Source organism: Onychostoma macrolepis, chromosome 01 (assembly GCF_012432095.1).
Source record: "Onychostoma macrolepis isolate SWU-2019 chromosome 01, ASM1243209v1, whole genome shotgun sequence".
Taxonomy (NCBI): domain Eukaryota; kingdom Metazoa; phylum Chordata; class Actinopteri; order Cypriniformes; family Cyprinidae; genus Onychostoma; species Onychostoma macrolepis.
Genome location: NC_081155.1, coordinates 28,629,510 through 28,653,637, shown reverse-complemented (window position 1 = coordinate 28,653,637; position 24,128 = coordinate 28,629,510). Strand labels below are relative to the sequence as shown.

The window sequence follows — 24,128 nt, the reverse complement described above, 5'->3', positions numbered from 1 at the left end:
TAGCCACTTACCCTGTAACTACATGGAATAAGGTGGGAACAAGCACCACTTCAGTTTACAGCCCGCAACTATTGTATTTATCCTGTAACTACATGGAACAAGGAGGTAACAAATCACTATAATTTACAGCCCGCAACTGTTGTATTTACCCTGTAACTACATGGAACAAGGAAGTAACAAAGCAAAACTATAATTTACAGCCCGCAACTGTTGTATTTAACCTGTAACTACATGGAACAAGGAGGTAACAAAGCACCACTTTAATTTACAGCCCGCAACTGTTGTATTTACCCTGTAACTACATGGAATAAGGGAGGGACATGCTGGACTTAAACATAGAACAAGTGTATATTTGCACAGTAATTACAGAGAAAAATATTGCACTAGTTTTAATTGTTTGATGGCCAAATTAAACCCTCTTTTTTTTTGTTATAAAAACATCACAGTATTGTAACGTGGCTGACGAGACGTGAGACGTGCGGATCCATGTGCAAGCTTTTATTGACAAGAGACGTGGTCATAACAGGCAGGGTCGAAACAATGGCAAACAGATATGGCAGGGACAAGACAAAGAGTAATCCTAGGGCAAGCAAAGGTCGACGATCAGCGAACAGTATCCAGTGGGCAAAGCAGAGAGATAATCCAGGGAACACAGGCTAGAATCCAAACACTGGAAAACACAATCCAAAACAGGCAGGGCAAAACTAGGAAAACTAACAGGGGCTCTGTAGAGTAGCTATGGCTATGGGAACGGTAAACGCATACAATACTCGGCAGTGAGGGAAACAAAGTCCAGGGTTTATATAGAGTGTGTGATTAGTGAGAGCTGTGTGATCAGTGCCTTCAGCTGTGTGTGCAATGGATGATGGTAAATTGAGTCCATTGTGATGTGTGGTGTGAAAGTCCATGTGGTGAGCGAGTGACCTCTGGTGGTGGGTCAATGGAAGTGCAGACCAGATTCGTGACAGAGCCCGGGGACTGAGGCAGAACCGGCGAAGCAGAGAACTCAAGTGGAGACCAGGACGGAACAGGAGCCCACCAGGGCAGAGCAGATGGAACAGGAGCCCACTAGGGCGACGCAGACGGGACTGCAGCCCACTAGGGCGGAGCCGACAGGAGTGGAGCCCACCAGGGCGGAGCAGAAGACCACCAGACCGGAGCAGACGGACCTGAAGACCATCACGGCGGAGCAGGAGCATACCCTGACGGATCAGGAACCCACAGCAGAGACTGGGACCTAAGGGAAACTGAGACACAAGGAGGAGACAGAACATGCACAGACACAAGGACTGAGGTAGGGAACACAGGAAGTTCATCATTAGTCTCCATAGCTGTGACAGGACAGAACGAGAGTTCATTGACGGCCTCCATAGCCGTGACAGGACAGAACGAGAGTTCATTGACGGCCTCTATAGTCGTGACAGGACAGAACGAGAGTTCACTGACGCCTCCATAGCCGTGACGAGACAGGACGAGAGTTCAGGAACAGCCCTTCTGGCTGCGACAGGACAGGACGAGAGTTCAGGGACGGCCTCCTTGGCCGAAACAGGACAGGATGAGGAATCAAGGACGGCCTCCGTGGCAGAGCAAGACGAGAGTTGGTAAGTGGATACCACTGACGCCTCCGGAGGTTCTGCAGCGGTTGCCGCCACCTCTGGAAGTTCTACAGCGGTAACAGTCTCCTCGACCGCAACTCGACAGACCGAAAGAACATTGTAGGGCGCCACCACCATACAAGGGGCTGAGGCGAGCCCTGCCGCTTCTGGAGGTTCTGCAGCGTGTGCCGCCACCTCGGGCAGTTCTGCGGTGGTGTACGCAGCCCAAACGCAACATAAAGCGATTCCTATCAGGGGAAGCGCTTCGGACAGGGGAATATGCAAAAGAACAGGAGGGTTAGAGTGAGTGTGTTTGGGGATACCAGCTGCGCGTGCAGACACCAGCGGTTCATCCCTCAAACTAGACATCAAACCGGGATAATGGAAGACTGACCTTGATGATCTGGGTGTGTCAGCCGTGACGGTCTGTGGCTCTGGATGATCAGCCTTGACGGGCTGTGGCTCTGGACGGTCAGCGAAGGCCTGGCGAGACTCTGGACAGTCAGCGGAGACGTGACCCGACTCTGGAAGGTCAGCTGTGACGTGCTGCTGTGACATGCTGCTGTGACTCTGGACGAGCAGCTGTGACGTGACTTGACTTTAGGAGATCAGCTGAGACGTGAAGTGACTCTGGATGATCAGCTGAGACGTGCTGCTGTGACTCTGGACGAGTAGCTGTGACGTGCTGCTGTGACGTGCTGCTGTGACTCTGGATGGTCAGCGGAGACGTGCTGCTGTGACTCTGGACGAGCAGCTGTGACGTGCTGCTGTGACTTTGGACGAGCAGCTGTGACGTGCTGCTGTGACTCTGGACGAGCAGCTGTGACGTGCTGCTGTGACTCTGGACGAGCAGCTGTGACGTGACTTGACTTTAGGAGATCAGCTGAGACGTGAAGTGACTCTGGATGATCAGCTAAGACTTGACTTAACTCGTGAAGATCAGCTGTGACTTGACTTGGTTCTTTAAGATCAACTGTGGCTTGACTTGACTCGTGAATGGCAGCAGTGATATTAAGATATAAGACGTCGCCATATTATTCCCCTATACCTACACGGAGGTACACTATAATTACAAAAAAGTTAAGCTGTAACTTCAGGTTACTTACGCAGTTCTTTGCAGGTTGCATATCTGTCTGTTACCCCCTTATTACCCAAACATAACATATGGTTCCCTTATACCTACATGTACGTTCTTTATAGGTACACTATAATTACAAAACGTACAATGTAAATTCAGTATACTTACATAGTTCTTCGCGGTTTGTAATCTAAAGCGTTACCCTAAGTTGTTCTGAAAGAAGGTAAGTTTGGGGAGTTTGGCAAAAAACAACAGCATCAACAACAACAAGCATATGCCCTCCATAATCAAACATTCTCTTCAAGGCTCATCTTCAAGGAACATCTGCTTGTTTCATATTCTCAGGGCCTTCTGCATCAACTTCAGAACTTCAGGGCACCAACATGAAATTTGCCAAGGGCCTCCAAATATCTAGAACCGGCCCTGGAAGGCATCACTCCCATCGGACTCATGACTTGATCAAGTGGAATAACGTTACTTAATACAACAACAATGAAATCTATTTTAAATGTTTGACTCAAGCAATAATGCACATAATGATTTTTAAAACAATTTATTCAAGGACTGATATTCTAAAACAGAAAACTTCTGAACATTCTAAAAAAAAAAAAATCATGGCTTAATGTCAGATATTGAAATAAAAAAAGAAAACACGCAATCTACAATTGGCTTAGGATATTTTGTCAAGTACAAGCTGATTCAGTGGCATTAATCATTTATGACGATGTTTCACATTAACACAGACATAAGTTGTTCTTCAGAAAAAGGTAATGAGAAAGATAATACATGGTTATACATCAGTAATTATGAGTCAAGGTGCTTCAATCTGAACATGTGTAAGCACAATTACCAGAGAAAAGAAATGCTAGTATCTATGTCGTTTGTTGTTAGGCCCATCAAAGTGTCCCCCAACTGGACTTCCTCTCACAAAGCCACTTTGGCCAACCACACCAGGAACAGGACCTGCCACAGCCACCATCGGTGAGTGCTGCTGTTGTTGAGGGGATTCAACACCAGGTCGCCCACTCACAGGGGAACCCATTTGAAGAGGTCCGCCTTCAGAAAATCGATCATTATGCTGAATTAAAATGTGAATATAGGTATGGCATGTTTGTATCAAGCATTTGTTTGGAATATGTTGCCATTTTAGATAGACCATAATATTTTAGTTGTTGCAGAAACAGGCCAAAAAAAAAAATTTTCCCCACAAATTTCAATGGATGTATAGGATGAGCAGTGGAGTCCAGGAACACCCAAGAGAGGAAAACAAAAAAGAAGAATTATTCAGTTAGTACACAAGGATAAGTAATGCCTGAAAACAAGAATCTGAAAATATGCATAAAATATACACACAGAGATACTTTTATTCTAAAAAACAGAGCTACATGTTAAAATGTACATTTTAAATTTTATTATATGCTAGAATGCATATTCTATGGCTTAAGTGAGTGTGTTAAAAACCTTTGGTGTTAGACTTTGTAGCACTGATCAACTGATATGGTACTGCTCAACAACAGCTCAATTCACCAATTAGGGATTTGAATTACCACCTAACTTGCACTACCTTCAGACTTTTGGTGTTTCTTTTTGCTGTAACATTAAGGCAATACTGTGCACATGCCACATTATATTGGATATTAGTATCAGATAATTTTTTCTAGTATGAGTACCAGTATATGAACACAGTATATAAATGCATCCCTTTGCACTCTCTGCAAAATACATAATGTTTTACTTTCTAAATGCTGGCTTAACACTAATACTGATAACATAACTGACAATACAACCTACTACTATACTAAATTAAGAGTGAGATGTTATGGTGATTTAATAAGAAATGCCTACATTTATTCATATTAAAAACAACTAAAAGAAAAAGAAAATGTGTACAATTATTTTTCTCAGATTTCCAATCCCAAAAATAAAACTAGATGAGTAAAGTTAATAAACAAACCTTGATGTTGGCTTAATTTCATTTGAAGTCAATAAAATGTTTTTAACATGTTCCGGCACATTGCTAAAATGTGGTCCCCATTTCCAGTTTACACTTCTGGTCTTTGGAGAGTGTTTGGACCCCACATATTTACTTTATATAATTTTACTTTGATTGTATAAAAACACATTTTTATACAAGTGATATAAAAGTGATTTAAAAAAAAAAAAAACAACATTTTAATTTACTTTTGAACTACACATTTATGCTGTGTTTTGAGGGATATGTTTTTTATTTATAAATTTTTTATCACAAAAATTCTCAACTATACCATTAGTGTGCATAAAAAATATTCTAGTTTTCTGAAAGAAAGAAAAAAAAAAAACCTGATGAAAAAAAATAAAGTATAAGTTGTTTCTGAATATTGATCTAGGTGTTAGAGGCAGAATTCTGCCATCTGCTGGTTAGAAAGATTATCTGTAACTACAGCTTTAGCACTAAAGTGGTTTGACTATATATGTCCAGCAGAGGGCCATAGAGATCCATTCATGTTTCTGAATGTGGACAACTGATCATAAGACAAGTCTAGGAGACTCTAGGACAGGGGTCACCAAGTTCAGTCCTGGAGGCCCGGTGTTCTGCAGAGTTTCGCTCCAACCCTAATCAAACACACCTGAAGCAGCTAATCAAGGTCTTACTTTAGGTATACTTGAAACTTCCAGGCAGGTGTGTTGAGGCAAGTTGGAGCTAAACTCTGCAGGACACCGGCCCTCCAGGATCAAGTTTGATGACCCCTGCTCTAGGAGATACTGTGTAAAATATAGTTTAAGAAGTAGTCATCTACATAAAGTCTGTAAACAAACTTTGATGTTGACAAAACCTTGTTTGAAAGTTTGAAATAACTTTGAAAAGCTTGAAATTTGAAGATTTTACTTCAAATCAATAGTCAATAAAATGTTATTAATCCCTGCTAAAAAACAAACAAACAAACAAACAAAAAACAACAGAAGCCCAATAGAAACCGTCACAGAAATTCCAATAGTTTCCATTAAAATGCCATTATAAACCATTAGCTTTTTCCCAGTAAAACCATTACAAAATTCCTTTTTGTAGTGTTTTGGGCATTTTTCCAATAGGATTTAACATCCCACCAATAGAATCCATCACATACCAGTAGACACCATTATAGTTTCCATTAAAACCAATACAATTCCCATTATAACCATTAAAACCATTACATTGTATATACATTGTGTTTTGGGCAGGGTTCTATTGTTTTTTTTTTCAGCAGGGATATGTTCTAGCATATTGTTAAAATGTTCAAACAAGTTGCTAACATGATGTGACATGCTACTAACATGTTTTAACACATTGATAACATGATTTAACATGTTGCTAACATATTTTAACACTTTGCAAGCATATTTTAACACATTGCTAGTTTGTAGGCCTATTAGCATGCTGATAGCATGATTTAGCACTTTTTCGGCATATTTAACATGTTGCTACCATGTTTATAACATGTTAAGATGAATTAACATGTTAGCATGTTTGAGCATCATGCTATAGATTATCATGCTGCTAACATGTTTCGCGCATGTTTTAATGCATGTTTAATATGTTTTAGCACATTGTTCTGTTTAACACTTGGCTAGCATAAATTAGCATGTTGCTAGCATGTTTCTAACATGTTGCAAGGTTAAATTGTGTTCAAATGTGTTCTAATCACATTCTAACCCCAACACATAAGCATGTTGCTAACATATTTTAATATTGCTACCAATAGCTGCTCCCATGAAATTTAAGGCATTGATGTTTGCCTACAAAACCACCACTGGCTCTGCACCCCTTTACTTAAATTCATTACCTCAGACTTATGTGCCCTCTACAAACTTGCGTTCTGCAAGTGAACGTCGCTTTATTGTGCCATCCCAAAGAGGCACACAATCACTTTCACGGACTTTTAATTTAAATTTAAATGTTCCCTCCTGGTGGAATGACCTGCCCAACTCAATCCTAGTAGCTGAGTCCTTAGCCATCTTCAAGAATTGGCTAAAAACACATCTCTTCCATCTTTATTTGACCCTCTAACTCTAGCACTCTCTATTCTAATTATATTCTTAAAAAAAAAAAAAACACTAACAACCTTTTCTAATCTATTTGTATTCCGTTTCTTTTTATTTATTATACAATTAACAAAAACAAAAAAAGCCTCTAACACTAGCTTGCTCTATTATTTTTCTATTCTACCGGGTTTCTTTTTATTTCTTATATAATAAAAAAAAAAAAAAAACCTTGCTGCGTGTACTGCGTTAAACTAACTGAGACTTGTTATAGCACTTGCATATCATTGCTCTTTTGTTGATTTTGATTGCTTCTATTGTCATCATTTGTAAGTTGCTTTGGATAAAAACGTCTGCTATATAACTAACTAAATGTGTATAAACAGCTTAGAAATATTAGATTGGACAGAACATATGCTGGGTTATTTTGACCCAGCTGGTTGGGTTAAATGTTTTTACCCACCATGCTGGGTTGTTTTATTTAAGTCATTGTTTAAAAATTATTATATTGCTGGCTTAAAATGGGCTGGAAATTTATAAAAAATAAATAAAAAAAAAAAAAAAAAAAAAAAATCACACACACAATTACTATAAGCAACAGCAATAATCAAAAGATGAACATTTATTATTAAGCAAGAACACCCATGGACAAGATACAAGACAAATTGAATTTATTTGGGTGAATACAGCATAGTTTATAATATTACATACATTTAAACTCATTTAACAAGCATTTTAGAAATAAAAAAAGGCACACTTAAAAGTAGCATTTTAATTTAAGTGTATTCAACCGTTCTCTGTAATCTCTTTTTTTTTTGTAACGAAATAGTGCTAATTCTCGTGCTGGTGTGTCACTGAAATCTGAGCCGGTGAAGGTCTGCTGTACGCGGGGGAACTGTGAACTTTAGACCACGGCCTCGCGTTTCACTCGTAGCTGAAAGATACCGTGACTGGCTCCAAAACCTGCCCAAAAACAAACAGTACTAAGATTAGAGAACATATTTTAACATCAAATTAAATTAAACTCAGTATTATAATGAATAAAATCCATTTATGTTATGCAAGGCAAAAGGCGTTTCCATCGTGTGAAACGACCGCTACTAACGCAGCTGACATCTCATCCTTGTGTCACGTTGTGTAAAATAATATAATTTACACCATATTAAAGACTTTATAAATGAAATAAAATGTATACAAACCTTTATTTCCCGGAAAGAGTGCACCAAATTGGCGGCGGTGCTGAGAACCACTCTCTCCTGTAGGACGCAAAAAGCCCGCGCTCTGACTGTAAAGGCCATTGCACACTGAGTCCGAAATTTTCGCACGTTAAAAAAATAAATACAACCTTCACCTTGTGTCAATCACGTTTACACACTGCCTCTGAAATTTTCGTCCATCATAAAGAATTCGGATCAGGTTCGATTTTCTGCGTTTTCGCATCTGTAGCATGCATTTTGATAGGAAAGGATGACGAATACGGAAAAACGCATGCAAAAATTTCGGACTCCGTGTGCAATGACCTTAACTCAGAAGCTGCGTTGTTTCCTCGGAGACAGGCTCAACCCAGTGGTTAAATAGAAAAAAAATAACCCAGCGTTAAAAATGACCCAGCAACTTAGTTACAGAAAAACTACCCAGCACCTGGGTAAAAATATAAAAAAATAACCTAATAAAAATTACCCAACAAGCTGAACCCAGCATTTTGGGTTAAAATAATAACCCAGCATTTGGGTAAAAATATTAAAAACAACCCAATAAAATGACCCAACAGGCTGAACCCAGCATTTGGGTTAAAAAAAAAAAATAAATAACCCAGCATTTTTTAGAGGATAGATAGATAGATAGCTTAAATGAGTCTAAATGGCTTATAAATATTACATAGCATGGCTGCTTAAAGTGGAAGTGAAGCAAGTTTACACTATTTAGTAAACTGATTTCCACTTTAATTAAAAATAAATAAATAAAAATAAATAAAATAATTATATATATATATATATATATATATATATATATATATATATATATATATATATATATATATATATATATATATATATATATATATAAAACAAACAAACACCATTTTAAATGTAACCAAAAAATATGTTTTGTTATAGCTTTTGGAGTAAGGGTGCTGCCATCTTGCAGCATGTGAAATCACGGGGTTGGTTAGCTCTGTTGGCCAGTGAAGTAATGTAAGCATTTCTTTAGTTTTTGAACACAATGCTTTTTTTTTTTTTAAATGGAGGAAGACAAAGTAAAAAAAAACTGTTGAGCCCATAATAGGTGCAATTGGCAAGGTGCACAAGATGGCGTTGGTGAATTTCAGCGACACGAGTGTGGGCATGCTTACCTCTGGTCTTTGCGACGTTCACATTTACTGTAGAGGGGAAACTTTCATAAGAAATTAATAGCTAGATAGATATAATTCATGTTGTTTTTGTTATTATAAAATAGCAGATAGTGATACATTAAAAGCATCCTCCTTACATTATTTTGTACAGTAGGGGGGAAAAAAATAATAATTTGATCCCCTTTTGATTTTGTATGTTTGCCAATTGTTTTCTTGGTGACTATGGTCCCAGCTGCCTTGAGATCATTGACAAGATCCTCCCGTGTAGTTCTGGGCTTATTCCTCACCGTTCTCATGATCATTGAAACTCCAAGAGGTGAGATCTTGCATGGAGCCCCAGACCGAGGGAGATTGACAGTTATTTTGTGTTTCTTCCATTTGCGAATAATCGCACCAACTGTTGTCACCTTCTCACCAAGCTGCTTGGCGATGGTCTTGTAGCCCATTCCAGCCTTGTGTAGGTCTACAATCTTGTCACTGACATCCTTAGACAGCTCTTTGGTCTTGGCCATGGTGGAGAGTTTGGAATCTGATTGATTGATTGCTTCTGTGGACATGTGTCTTTTGTACAAGTAACAAGCTGAGATCAGGAGCACTCCCTTTAAGAGAATCTCAGCTCGTTAACTGTATAAAAGACACCTGGGAGCCAGAAATCTTACTGATTGATAGGGGATCAAATACTTATTTCACTCATTAAAATGCAAATCAATTTATAACTTTTTTGAAATGCATTTTTCAGGATTTTTTTTTTTTTGTTGTTATTCTGTCTCTCACTGTTCAAATAAACCTACCATTAAAATTATAGACTGATCATTTCTTTGTCAGTGGGCAAACGTACAAAATCATCAGGGGATCAAATAATTGATAAACCCCGGCCAAAAAGAGGAAGTAATCTCATGAAACAGAAATTGATCATACTCCAAAAACACCCGTTAACCTTGTAATTGCAAACAATTAGGCTACATTAATTTATGTAATTTATATGTATATTAAAATACTGGTAAATATAAACATTATAGCCTATTTAGTTCCCCTCACTCTACCACAAATATTTTAAATTTAACAGTATTCAGAACAGAACAAGAATGAAACATTTGTTATAAAATTATATATTAAACTATAAAATAAAACACAAATTAGGCTATAGTGGCATTCATTATAAACAGCATACAAATGTCAAGCAAAACTGAAAGGACACTGGGCCCATGAGCCTGTCTCATTCCACAACAATCCAAATGTTTCCATTTTTTGCCATATTTGTAACATTTGGTTGCTAAATTATTCACTATGTAGCCTAAACAAGGCTTTATACTTCATTCATGTTCTAATATCTGTGTAAAATCCTTCACATGCGCAAAAATTTCTCATTTCTCATGTTTATGATTTTACAGCGGACCTTTTAAAATGAACAGTGTAACTTTTATGTTTGGTTGACTGCATTTTAGTTTGATGATGAATGGCTGAAATGTCAGGCAATGCTAGAACTAATGTTGTTTGTGTGTGCGTGAGGCACCTTTATATATAAATAAAATAAAGATATAAAGAAAAGAAATAAAATGCATTAAGTGTGTCACAAATAAAATGCATTAAGAGTGTCATGAAAACGAGCGTATAGCCTACACTTGTTGCACAGCTTTTTTTTTTTTTTTTCCTTATGTTTATCTGTTAATTATATTATAGCCTATTATATATTTTGTGTGGTCCTATTTATTTTATTGCTTTTATAGACTTAATTTTTGTTTTTCTCCATTCACAGAAGCACTGCAGGTGCGTGATCCGATGATGTGTGAATCCTCATGGTCTGTTGTTTACGCTGCTATTCGCGCATTATATAAAAAAAACAAAAAAAAAACAAAACAAAAAAAGACATTCTAGTACTGGTAAGTGATCGACTAATGACCTTCGGTTGTCAGTCAGGAAATTACCTAAATTAACAAAATGCTGTCATTCTACAACTCTCCACCAGATTTAGTATGCTGCGCGCAAGTTCAGGCTAACTCAAAAGCCTGCGTACACGAGCTGAGACCAGACGTGAGATTTGATCATAGCCACACCGCTCACATCCATATTGATTGTTACGTGTGTGTTTTATTCAGTGATTATGTGGTTGTTGTTTTTTGCTCTCTGATTGTGCACATGTTCTGTTATTGTTATTGTTGTTGTTGTGGTTCTCTTCTCCCTTCTGTCTCTCCTAATAGCACTGGTTAGCGCGCACAGATTCACAGAGTTACGGTGACGTCAGAGGCGGCGTTTCTGCAGAGTTGATTTAAGCCTGTTTGGAAGTTTCCTCCACGAGTTCTCCTCTATCCCTGCTTGGTGGTTCATTTTTAATTTTGTGTTACCAAGCAGGGGCGGATTGGCCATCTGGCAATTCTGGCAAATGCCAGAGGGGCCGGATCATTTTGTTTAATGTGGGCCGGTCAGATTTTTTAAAATATATAAATAAAATTGTTTTTACGGGCCAACAGCGGTTTTTATCGCTTGCATGATTTCACTATGGTTAATAATAATATTAATAATAATAAATGTAAAGCATTTGGCCCAGTCGGCAATGGCCGGCCGCCTGGTCCAGAGATGGGCCGACCCAATCAAGACGTTCAAGCACATCATCAGAGAGAGTGCAACATGAGCTAATTTTCAGTAAAAGCTAGATAATGGACCGTAAAAAAGGAAAGGCGGTGCAGAAAAACTTTGAGAAAGAGCTCTTAAGTCCGATGCTGCTAAATGCGTAAAATTAACCGAACTCTTTTCAAAAGGTTTAAATTCGGCTACTGCAGTGGAGTACGATTTGTGTCTAAGACTAAGAGTCTAAGAGTACGTTTCACGTGTCTAAGAAAATGTTTTTAAAAAACTGTGAAAATGTAATTCTTACTGTAGAACACTGTAAATCTGAAGACTTTTGCTTTCAAGTGCCGAGATTAGGAAATTTCTTAAGATATTTTAATGTACATGTTTTAATGGTTTAACGTTTAAATATATATATATATATATATATATATATATATATATATATATATATATATATATATATATATATATATATATATATGTTTTTCTGTGATCAAAGCTGAATTTTCAGTACCATTAGGCCTACTCCAGTTTTCAGTGTCACATGATTCTTCAGAAATTATTCTAATATGCTGATTTGCTGCTTAAATATTTTCAATTATTATTTGTGCTCAGTTATTAATAATGTTTTTTATTATTAACAATACTGAAAACTGTATTTGTCTCTTAATATTTTTGTGAAAACTGTGACACTAACTTTTTCAGGATTATTTGTTGAATACAAAGTTAATGAACAGTATTTTATAAATAATTTGTACTAAGTATATTTTACTGTCAATTAAATAAATTTAATGCAACCTTGTTGAGTAAAAGTATTGATTTTTTTTATCTTACTCCAGACTAAATGGTGATTTATCACATTTCCCACAAAAATATGAATCAGCACAATTGTTTTCAACACTGATGATAATCATAAATGTCTCTTGAGCGGCAAATCAGCATATTAGAATGATTTCTGAAGGATCGTGATGTGACACTGAAGACTGGAGTAATCGTGTTGAAAATTCAGCTGCGCATCACAGAATTTATTTATTTTTTTTTTACTATATATATGCATAGAAAACAGCTATTCTAAATTGTAACTTTATATATTTCACATATTACAGTTTACTGTATTTTTCATCATAATATTATTCATCATATTAAAAAAAAAATCTCGTCAAAAAATTGAAAAGGCACAATAAAAACAGCACGTTCCAAGTCGTAGAGCACAGCATTGTTATATGGACTGATATTATGGTAGGCATTTAACTTTAGTGACATTAAACTGTCCCTCTATGTAAAAGAGATGTGTAAAAATATTATTTACAAATTGCCATATAGGCTACACCAGGAAGACAATAATGTAATGTAATAATGTAAAAAATATGAAAGTCATTAATTAATGTTAACGATAATACTTTTTAAGCATTCTTAGTTCTGTTATTGTGTAATATTTGTATGTTAGTAAGTGGTGTTAAAAATAGCTCTAATAAGCTGGTGGGTTTATGGTGTGGTGGGCCGCTCTGTGCCAAAAAGTCCAGGGCCACTTTTTAGCCCCACTCCACCCCTGTTACCAAGCATGTTGTAATTTCGAAGTCATACAAAACAATGGTGTGTAAGTTCGTTGAACTACCTGTTTAACAAAGGAGACCTATGTAGGGAGGTGGGTGCCATTTTGTTTTCTTCGGTTTTTCTCCTGTTTTGAGGTTAGTAGGGAGGTAAGACCATGTTGTTTCTTAGTTCTTTATTTTATGCAGGAAAGAGGTTTACGAGGTAGTTAGTTTGTGAGTTTTTTTTTATTATTTTGGCTCTATTCCCCCTCCTGAAGTTATGTTATTTTTGTCTTCTATTAAATTAATAATGTCTAAATAAATACTCCCTTTTATATAATTTCTGGTTTTGATGGTTTGTTGTTTACTTTAATTGATAAAGCAGGAGAGACTCTGGGCACCTTATTAATTGCGGGGTTGAGGTGCTCTATAGTTAAAATAAGACCTTGTGTGTTTACATTAATTGTGCGGGTCTGTCAGGAAGCTGTGGTGGTGCAGCTATGTCGGACTTCGTAACATTAGCCCTATTCGGACGGGACTAGTTTTACAGGGGGTCGTTAGAGAAATGTGTGTTTCACAGACGTACTTGGTGATTTTAATCCCGTCCGAATCTGTTTTTCTCACACAACCTCTGTAATAATTCCAGAGCAAATTACCTACTGTTTTTCAGCAAACTCAGTGATCCTCTGAGAAAACTAATCCCGTCCGAATGCAATGTCTGTGACTGCCGGTAAGATTTTTTTTCACAACGCGTTTCCTTGTGTGTTTTGGCCAATGTGAATTACCGTAGACGCTCTTACCGCGCTCATGTTTGATATATTTGCCTCCCGGCAAGGAAAAGATAAGTAAATAAATTAAAAACAATAATAAAATCAAGAGTCAGATCACGTAAACCATTCAGACTGGCTATTGTAATATCTGCGTCAGGTAAAATTACTCTCGTTCATTTCTGCACTCAATTACATAATGTTTTAATTACATATGCACCTTTATGAAAATTAAACACGGGTTTACTACAAATAAATAACTAAAATAAAACTAAAGCAACCAAACATTAACATGGTTTTGCTATACTTCACCATGGTATTTGTAGTAAAACTGTTATACTAATGGTAATCAATCCGAATGACACGCAATGCACGCATACAGAGTGCGTGACCTCTGAAACGCCCAGATGTACAAAACAGACCCTCCCACCTCTGTAATAAACACAGAGATGTTAGTTCCGTCCGAACTGGTACATGAAAATCGCAGACGTCAGGTGATAAGAATCGAACTCAAACGTAGTTTAGAAAACTAGTCCCGTCCGAATAGGGCTATTGATAAATTACAAGTTTTGCGTTGAAACGACCGTACCTCCAATTTTCTGTCATATGTTCATTTGGTAAATGAAGCCCATTGTGTAGCTGAGTGTTTCTGCAACTATGGGTACTTTTGACTCTCCAAAATGTAAAAAAAAAAATAAAAAAAAAATAAAAATCAACAAATTAAAATTTTTTACATTTTAGTTTGTAACACACATAAAAAGGTAAACAAAACTGCATAGAGTCATTAAGATTTTAATCTGTAACGTTTATTTATTTTTTTAAATGTTTTTTATGTTTTAATTAAGTTGGTATTTAATTTTTTTTTTTTTTTTTTTTTTACTGTATGTGTACGTTAAAAGTACCATTCCGGCAGAGAGAACCTTCCTGAACTAAATGAAGATAAATGTCTTGGCGTATGATATGTTTATTGAACCAATCAGATAAGAGTAAATGGAGAATCAGTGAGAGCCTCATTTGATTGGCTACAAGAAGGTGGTGGACCTGCCCTCCCCTCACGCTTGCAAAACTCAGTGAGTGAGAGAATCGTGCCAAAACTGTAAGTGCAGATAAAAGAAAGACGGAGCTGTACATATCAGATTATTTCAGGAACTTTTTGCCCTACATACACAACAAGCCATTTAGACATTTGACACAGTTTGTTTTTTTATAGATTGGTTCTACACAGTCAATCCGTTTTGCAGTTCTTTAAACTGTTGTTTTCACTTGCTCACAGGCTTGCAGTGCTTTTGACCGTATTTTGGTGAAAAAAACGTGCCAAAAGTATAAGTGCAGAGAAATGGAAAGGGGATGAATACAGATCATATTTATTTTGCATTAGCATGAAGCTGCAGTTTCACAATACATGAATTACACTTGCAAAAAAAGTAAAATGCTGCTAATAAAATGGTAAAATGGTGCTTTCTTGCGCTTGAATCTCGATTTGCACCTTTACAAATCTTTTCTTGTGCATGCAAATTTAAATTTACGTTTGCAATCTTATGCACAACTCGTACCTTTCACATGCAAATGTTTTAGGCATTAAATTACTTCCATAGAATTTGGTCTCATCTAGGGTTACAAAATGTCAAGTTTAAATAGAATTTACAATAGACTGAATATTTGTAATTTAATATACGGTAAACCTTGAACTTATCTCTACCGTAACACAAGGTATTTACTCCTAAATATACTGTGGTAAACACTTTGCAGAAATGACATTTTTGATAATATTGCAGCTAATTGGCAGCTAGTAAGGACTACTATATTAGTTTTGACTCTTAGTATCTTAATATACATGAATTAAACAGTAATATACATTTATTTTTAAAATGGAGTTCAAAGTACAGAATTACTAAGCTGTAGGAGACACAAATACTGACACAGAAAAGATTGTATTTACCTTATATTTTTGGGATCTTGTGAGTGAGGTGGCACAATCCTTCAGCAATGTGCTCACAAATTAATTTCTATTTCCACAGAAACTAGACTTGTTTGTCTTTCATAAAATGCCATAATAAAAGCCTTTTTTCATTGTAATGGTAAGGACTCAAAAGGGGCGGGACAGGCACATTTAGTTAAAAGAAATCATAAAAATGATCAGTAAATAATATTAAAAAATGATCAGTAAATAATATTTAAAAAATAAGATGTTGTAAATTAATATGTATATTAAACAATTCCATTTTAAATAATGTCAATTTGTAATTCAATTTGTCACGAATCCGGTCTATGAACTTCCGTTCACTCACCACCAGAGGTCACCTGCTCACCACATGGACTCTCGCACTACACAGCCTGTTACACTATACACTGAACTACATTTCCCACCATCCATTGCACTGATTACACACACACAGCTGAATGCACTGATTACACACACACAGCTGAATTCAATCAGACACGCTTTATAAGCCATGGACATCCTCTTTCAGATCGCAGAGTATTGTTTAGCGTATATCACTCTTCTAACAATAGCTACACTACAGAGCCATTCCAAGTGTCCAGTCCTAGTTTCTAGTTCCATTTCTAGTCTAAGTCTAGTCATTTTGTGTTGCCTTGTTGTCTGTTTCCTGATCTTCTGCCTGTGTATCTTGGATTAACCCTTTGCCTGCTGCTTCGGACTCTTTTTGCACCTCGCCTAGACTATTGCTCGTATTATTGGATTACCTCTCATGTCAAGCCCTCTGGATATTGTTTGTCGATCATAGACCCATGCTAGCCCTAGCAATATTATTTGCCATGTCTTTGCCTTCATATATACAGAAGGTAATATTTGGATTTCTCCAGCTCTCTGCACTGGCATTTGACAAAACCAGAAGTGTCTATGCCCACACTTGAATGGCTTACAGCACTTCAATGTTTAAAGGGAACCTTTTATGCCCCTTTTTACAAGATGTAATATAAGTCTCAGGTGTCCCCAGAATGTGTCTGTGAAGTTTCAGCTCAAAATAGCCCACAGATCATCTATTATATCATTTTGAAAACGCTTATTTTAAGTGGAAGCAGAAACACGCTGTTTTCGTGCATGTCTCTTTACAAGCAAATAGAGGTAGACAGGTGTATAAAATTTGATGTTGGATATTCATCTAAATTATGGTGAACACCAAAACATTTTTGTGTTAAAATAAAAATTCTGTCTTCAAAAAGTAAAGAAATGCTTATATTTCTTCACTGGCCAACAAAGCAAACCAACCCCATGACGTCACACGCCATGGTAATGATAAATGGCGGCGCCCTTGCTCCAAAAGCTTTAACAAAATTTTTTTCATGTTTGTTTTATGTTTTTAATTAAAGTGGAAATCAGTTTACTATATAATGTAAACTTGAGTCAGACATTTTAGTCTTGTAAAAAGATGGAGAAGTAGTAGTTTACATTTCAATAGGTTTGCTTTCTCAAGGCAACCTAATAAGTGTAAATAATTTGCCAAGGCAACATAATAAAAATAAACTCATTAATAGCACAAACTGTACAATTAGGAGATGACAAACATCAATACATTACCATCACTCCATTATCTGGAATCAGGGAAGTTCCCATATTTGATGATGCATCAGGCCCCATGGCTCCAACTTGGCCTGCTATGCCCATTTGTGAGGGGTTACCGCTAACCACAGCGACAGGGTTAAATGAATCTATGTGAGACAACGTACAGTTGACATACACTGGCAGGGCTAATTTACTGAAAGTTTTAATGAAACTATAGTGCATTGCAATATGATATAATGTGTAAACGGGTGTTAAGTGTTCATTAAAATAATCAAAAGAGGTAATACTTCAATACATTTTACATTACTTCAATACAAATAAACACTATTCAATACACACTAAAAAATAACAAAGATGAATAAAATGATTAAATACAAAATAGAACAAAAATCGTTTGTGGCAGTCTTGGAAATCAATGTTCAACAGCCAGCAAGTATGATGATCTTTGCCATGCATGTAGGCAGGCCATGTAGTCATGCATCAAAAAGTATTATAAGATCACATTTTCAACACGACAGGAAAAAAGACAGTAAGTTAAATTACTGTTAAATTGAAGTTAATTAGGAGAATAAGAATTAGGAGAATATGAATTCATCAGGTTAACAAAATAGACAAAACACTCATCTTAAAAAGATGCAAATCTGCACTTTTAAATGCACATGAAAGTAATGCATTACTCAAAAATTACATCAAATACAAAAGATGCCTCAGACAGCTGATCATACCTCCCATATTAATGGTTCCACGGGTACCCATTTCATTCATTCTCATATCCTGTTCTCTCTGAAAGTGAAGGAGACATTTTAATTTTAAGTCTCAGTCCACACAAAATTAGAAATGTACCCAATTGTGTACACAAGTACACAAAGTACCAGCCAGGCTATAATTCCAATAAGCAAGGATTTAGTGCAGGGATGTCCAAACTTATTCCTGGAGGGCCACTGCCCTGCAGAACTTAGCTCCGACTCTAATTAAACACACCTGAACCAGCTAATCAAGGTTTTCAGACTCACTTGAAACTTCCAGACAATCGAGCTGGAGCTGATTGGAACTAAAATCTGCAGGACGTTGGCCCTCCAGAAGTAGAATTGGACACCCTGATTTAGTGCAAGATAGCAGTATAAAACAACAGTTAATTTTAAATCCAAAACTGCTGTCTTATTAGACCCAGGACTCAGTATTCGTGCAAAATATTTTATGTAATTATAAGCATACAAATCATAATTCTAAAAATCTTAATTTTTTTTAAGGTTTTTAAAAGATTTTTCATTTTTAGGTGTAGTATCCCTTTAAGTCTCCTAGACCCCCTTGATGTCAAGTAGCTGTGTGAAGTCTGTTATAAGTGATTCATTTATTAGTTTGAATCATTTTTAAAATTTTGTTTCATTGGTTGTATTAACTTTAGTCCAAAATGCAACTACTGGAGTTCTTACCAGGTCAAGAACACAGCTCTTAATCTAAATAATGTTAGCTTTAATAAGCATTAATATATGCTTTAAGAGCCGGGGGGTGAAAACCTTTTTTAATTTGAAGATCAGGGTAAATTTAACTTATATTGCCTTCTTTGAAACATCTTCTGTAGCCTCTGAAGGGCAGTACTAAATGAAAAAAAATATGATATTTAGGCAAAATAAGAAAAATGTACACATCTCCGAATTCTGTTCAAAGGTTTTGGAGCATCAGTGAGCATTTGAACCTTTCTTTAACAGTTGAATATGAGTCCCTCAGTTGTACTCAGTGTGAAAAGATGGATCTCAAAATCAAACAGTCATTGTTGGAAAGGGTTCGAATACACATAAATGCTGGAAAAACCAAAGAATTTGTGGGACCTGAAGGATTTTTCTGAAGAACAGCAGGCAGTTTAACTGTTCAGGACAAACAAGGGACTCATGAACAACTATCACTAAACAAAAAAACACAATTGTGGATTATTCAGGTAACAACACAGTATTAAGAATCAAGGGGATGTAAACTTTTGAATGGGGTCATTTTTATAAATTCAACTATTATTTTCTCTTCTGAACTATATGTAAACATCTTTTATGTGAAATATCGTATTCAGGTCAGTACTAAATAAACAATAACATGCATTTTGTATGATCCCTTATTTTGGTAAAATAATTAACATTTTGCAAATTTTGAAAGGGGGATGTAAACTTTTGATCTCAACGGTGTGTATATATGAAGAGTTCAGATGCAAAAGCCTCTCAGTGCCATTTGAAATTTTCTTTACGTATATTAAGGGCTCGTCATTAACACTTGTCCGCTTGTCCGGAACAAGTGGATTTTGTGAAGGGGCAAGTAAAAAATTGTACTTGCTCGACCAGACAATTAACAGGGCTCTCAAGTCTCACGCATTCACCATGAGACTCACGCATTTCAACCAGTTCACACGCTGTCACGTTGAGAAGGGATAACTTGTCCTGCTACAATTACTATACAATTAATAGATGAGGGAATACGGAGGTAAGTTTTCAGCCAAGTTCATAGCTCTCTCGACTCTCGAGTTATACAGAGTTAAATGCCACCTACCAGCCAATCAGAAATTAGGATGTTGTTGTTTCCGTTTAAATTACGCGATTCTGCCGCAAGCGGGTTCGTTACTAAGCAACATGGATGCTTCTTTGTAAAGACTGAATGTGTCTGTAGGTTACGATTCCTCTACGAAATCACTTGCCTGTGAAAAGATAGTGAGAGCTGATGTTGGGGAATATAGCCAAATTCGTGCTAAAGTATTATTGATGCAGTCAAAAAAAAAAAAAAAAAAACTCTCCAACTGCTTTGCAACCAGAAGCTTTAACTTAGCTTTGGCTTCCTGAAAGGAAAGTACTAGAGATGTCATAACAGTTGGTTAATCTGGTAAAAGACAGACAAATTCATCCAAATGAAATAAATTGTTTTACATACATGCCGAACAGCAGTGTACACACTGCACACATACTGTACACACACAGTAGGATTACAGAACTTGTCCTGAACATGTATGTCAAGCTTTGTGTTTGTTTGTTTGTTTGTTTGTTTGTTTGTTTGTGTGTGTGTGTGTGTGTGTGTGTGTGTGAGAAAGAGAGAGTAAGGAAATTAAATACACATTCAGAGCAGGAAACCAGGTCCTCCAAAACACCCATGAATACACCTATCTGGGACTAAAAATCAGCTCAACAGGAAACTTCAATCTGGCTGTAAATGCATTAAAAGCAAAGGAACTGACAGTCTTCTACATGTTAAAAAAAATATAATTCACTATGAAATTCCAATTCAAACCTGGCTAAAAATCCTAAAAGCAATAATCAAACCAATTGCACTATATGGCAGTGAGATATGGGGATCTCTAAAAACCCAAGATTTCTCTAAATGGGAAAAAGAAGAAATTGAAATAACGCACACCCAAATTTGTAAAAACATCTTAAAAGTTAACAGAGCAACCCCAAACAACTTGTGCAGAGCTGAATTAGGACAATACCCACAATTAATTAATATTCAAAAGAGAGCCGTGAAATTCCACCAGCACCTGAAATGCAGTGATCCAAGCTCTTACCAGGCTGAAGCCCTGCAGTGGCAGGAGCAGAACCTGCAGAAGAGCGCACTTTTACAGCTGGTACTCAAACTACACCCAAACCAGCACAGCACAGTCCGGCCCAACCAAAGCACACAGTTACAAAAACAAAACTACGTTGCCTATTGGAAAGATGCCACTAAAATACAAAAGAAGCTGGAGCTGTATTTACACCTGAAAAGAGACTACAAACCAGCAGAATACCTGAGCTGTGTAAAAGATCACAAATTAAGAAAGACACTAATGAAGTACAGTCTGAGTGATCACTGTCTGGCTATAGAGAAAGGACGACACAGACAAAGATGGCAGCCACGAGAACAGAGACTGTGTTTACTGTGCTTGCAGAAAGAGGTGGAAACAGAGGAACATTCCTTGCTACACTGTGATTACTATCACAACATTAGAGCTGCATATTTCCCCAAATTCCAACAAATTAAACCAAATTTTATGGCATTAGCAAATGCAGAAAAATTAAGTCACATTTTAGGGGAAAATTCCAAAATGATCACAACAGCAGCAAGATATGTATCAGTCTGTCACAAACTTAGACTATCAACCAGTGGACAAAACTGAAGCAAGATCATTTCTTACATGTTGTACAAAGGTTTTTTATTTATTTATTTATTTATTTATTTAAACAATGTCTTAAATATTTTTCTTGTTTGTGGAAAAAAAAAAAAGTATACCTGTGCATATTTACTTAATTATTTTACAGATCTATTCTTGTTCTATGTGTTATATAATTGTTTGTTCCTTATTCATGTAATGGACAATGCTTTGGCAATACTGTGCAAGTCATGCCAATAAAGCTCATTTGAATTTGAATTTGAGAGAAAGAGAGAAAGAGACTTTTGATTTTTCAAAACACTTTAATTAGACAAACATTGCAAACTTAAAACACAAAAACCTAACCAAACATAAAATTCCTAAACATTACCAATTAAAAACCAAATTTCCTGAATCACACACAGTCACCAAAGCTCCCCCAACACCCCATTTCCATTCAAAATAGAGGACATTATTAGTATGCTGATAATAGGTATATTCAATCACCACTCTTGACTCCACTAAATAATTAAACAGAGTTACTAAACTCACATCTTCACCAGAATTTTTACACTGATGAGACTTTAAAATAACAAGTTTAGCTTGTCCCATTAAAAAATTGGCAAGTGTACACTGTTGCTGCCAAGACCTCTTATTCTGCAGCCCAGAATAAATAGACTTTTGGTAAATGTAAAACCCAATCTTACGATAATTTTCTCCAATATTTCAAACATACGAGTTAAGTCTAAGACACTCACGTGACATATGAAAAACATTGTCAAGAGTGTTACAAAAAGGACATGTTGGTAAAACAGACTCATTAATCTTAGACACAAAAGAGTTTGAGGCTATAATACAATGTAGTATCCTCCACTGAATATCCCCACATCTCTTAGAGATAGGAGACTTGTACAATAACCTCCATGATGGATAAACCTCGTCTGAAATAGGAAACCAAGACCTCCATTTTGTATCTGGTCTTTGTTTCAATTGTCCCAAATGTACAGATTTTACATAAATGTGGTACAACATTTTCCCAATACAATGAAATACCAAAGCACCATAACCTTTCAGCAATTTTGTTTGACTGTTATCATCAGATTCCCAATCTTTAAGAACTACCTTGAACTCAGGAAAAGTCAGAGAAATAACACAATTCAAAAGAATATTATTAATGAAGGAAAAGAAAGTCTGAGGGAAAGATGCCTTAAGATTCCTGACTAATCCCTCCACAATTCTTACAGAATTTATCCCAACTTGATCTGCAATTGCCTGTACAGTTCTCCATTGGCCATTCTTTAAATCAATCAAGTCCATGACTTTTGTTAACCCAGCATTCAAACATTTTGTGACTAAAGATGATGACACATTAGCTGATAACTGAAAAAGGGGATTAAAAAAAAAATTGGTTCTGAAACCCCACAATGTTCATCTTCAAGTCTCAATATTTTAAAACAATTCCAAGATTTAAACACTCCTAAATAAAAACTGAAAGGTAAAGAATGCACTTTCTCAACCCAGGTCTTCTGCATTAAGAACAACTGTTTATCAAGACCAAATCCTCCACAATTTTTGAGTATATATAATCCAAACACAACCCAAGGCACAGGATCTGAACTATATAAAAGTTTTTGTAAAGATTGTAACCTCATTGCCAAGACTTTACATTCCAAATGTATTAGTCCTTGGCCTCCCTCTGCTACAGGAAGATAAAGAATACCTGGAGGAAGCCAATGGCAGCCATCCCAAAAAAAAAAATAACAAATGCTTTTTGAACTCCAGAAAGTAATTCTTTAGGAGGATCCAAAACAGTAAATTTGTTCCATAACATTGAAGCTGCTAGATTGTTAATAACCAAACATCTCTCCCTAAAAGAAAGATATGGTAGAATCCATCTCCACTTCTGAATTCTAAGAACTACCTTGTCACCTAGCCCTTCCCAGTTTTTATCTGTATAGCTATTAGTCCCAAAAAATAAACCAAGGATTCTAAAACCATCTCTGGCCCATCTGCATTGCTGCGGCAGCCTAGGAGGTCCTGTACCCTGCCAGTCACCCAAAAGCAAAGATGCACATTTCTCCCAATTAACGTGTGCAGATGAAGCTTGTTGATATTTGTTTAAAGAATAAATCGGTTTTGTAACATCCTCTGAGTCTTTTATAACTATTGTTACATCATTAGCATAAGCTGTAAGTTTGACTGAATCTACACTGGGGCCACTAGAAATATTAAAACCACTTAGCTCCCTCCTAAGTGAGACTAATAAAGGTTCAATAGAAATTGCATACAGAAGACCAGAAAGAGGACACCCTTGCCGTATGCCCCTGGTTACAGAGAAGGGCCTAGTTAAAGAACCATTCATCTTCAACATACTACAAATTTCATTATATAACATTTTAATGAGGGATACAAAATAAGGACCAAAACCAAAAGTTTCCAGAGTTTTAAATAAATATTGGTGATCAACCCTGTCAAACGCTTTTTCTTGATCCAATGAAAGAAAACCAATGTCCAAATTATGCATTTTTGCCACTGTAATCATATCCGTCATCAAAAACAAATTAGCAAATATTGTCCTTTTGGGAACACAAAATGTTTGGTCCATATGAATGAT

The 24,128-nt window shown here is 36.4% G+C and overlaps 1 protein-coding gene across 4 annotated transcripts in view; it reads right to left on the bottom strand.

The window, feature by feature from the left end:
• Positions 1-3,229: 3,229 nt before the first annotated feature.
• pspc1 (paraspeckle component 1) overlaps positions 3,230-24,128 on the bottom strand; it is a 159,443-nt gene continuing 138,544 nt past the window's right edge. Inside the window, exons 7-10 of one of the 4 annotated variants that reach the window (XM_058773826.1) lie at positions 18,141-18,198; positions 17,431-17,561; positions 7,869-7,925; positions 7,326-7,632 (exon numbers count right to left, since the gene is read on the bottom strand). In XM_058773826.1, coding sequence (XP_058629809.1) covers positions 7,594-7,632; positions 7,869-7,925; positions 17,431-17,561; positions 18,141-18,198 — 285 coding nt within the window. In that variant the 3' untranslated portion in view covers positions 7,326-7,593. Of the gene's footprint in view, positions 3,752-7,325; positions 7,926-17,430; positions 17,562-18,140; positions 18,199-24,128 lie in introns of those variants that run through there. The other 3 variants (XM_058773811.1, XM_058773817.1, XM_058773837.1) reach the window with 3 other exon arrangements.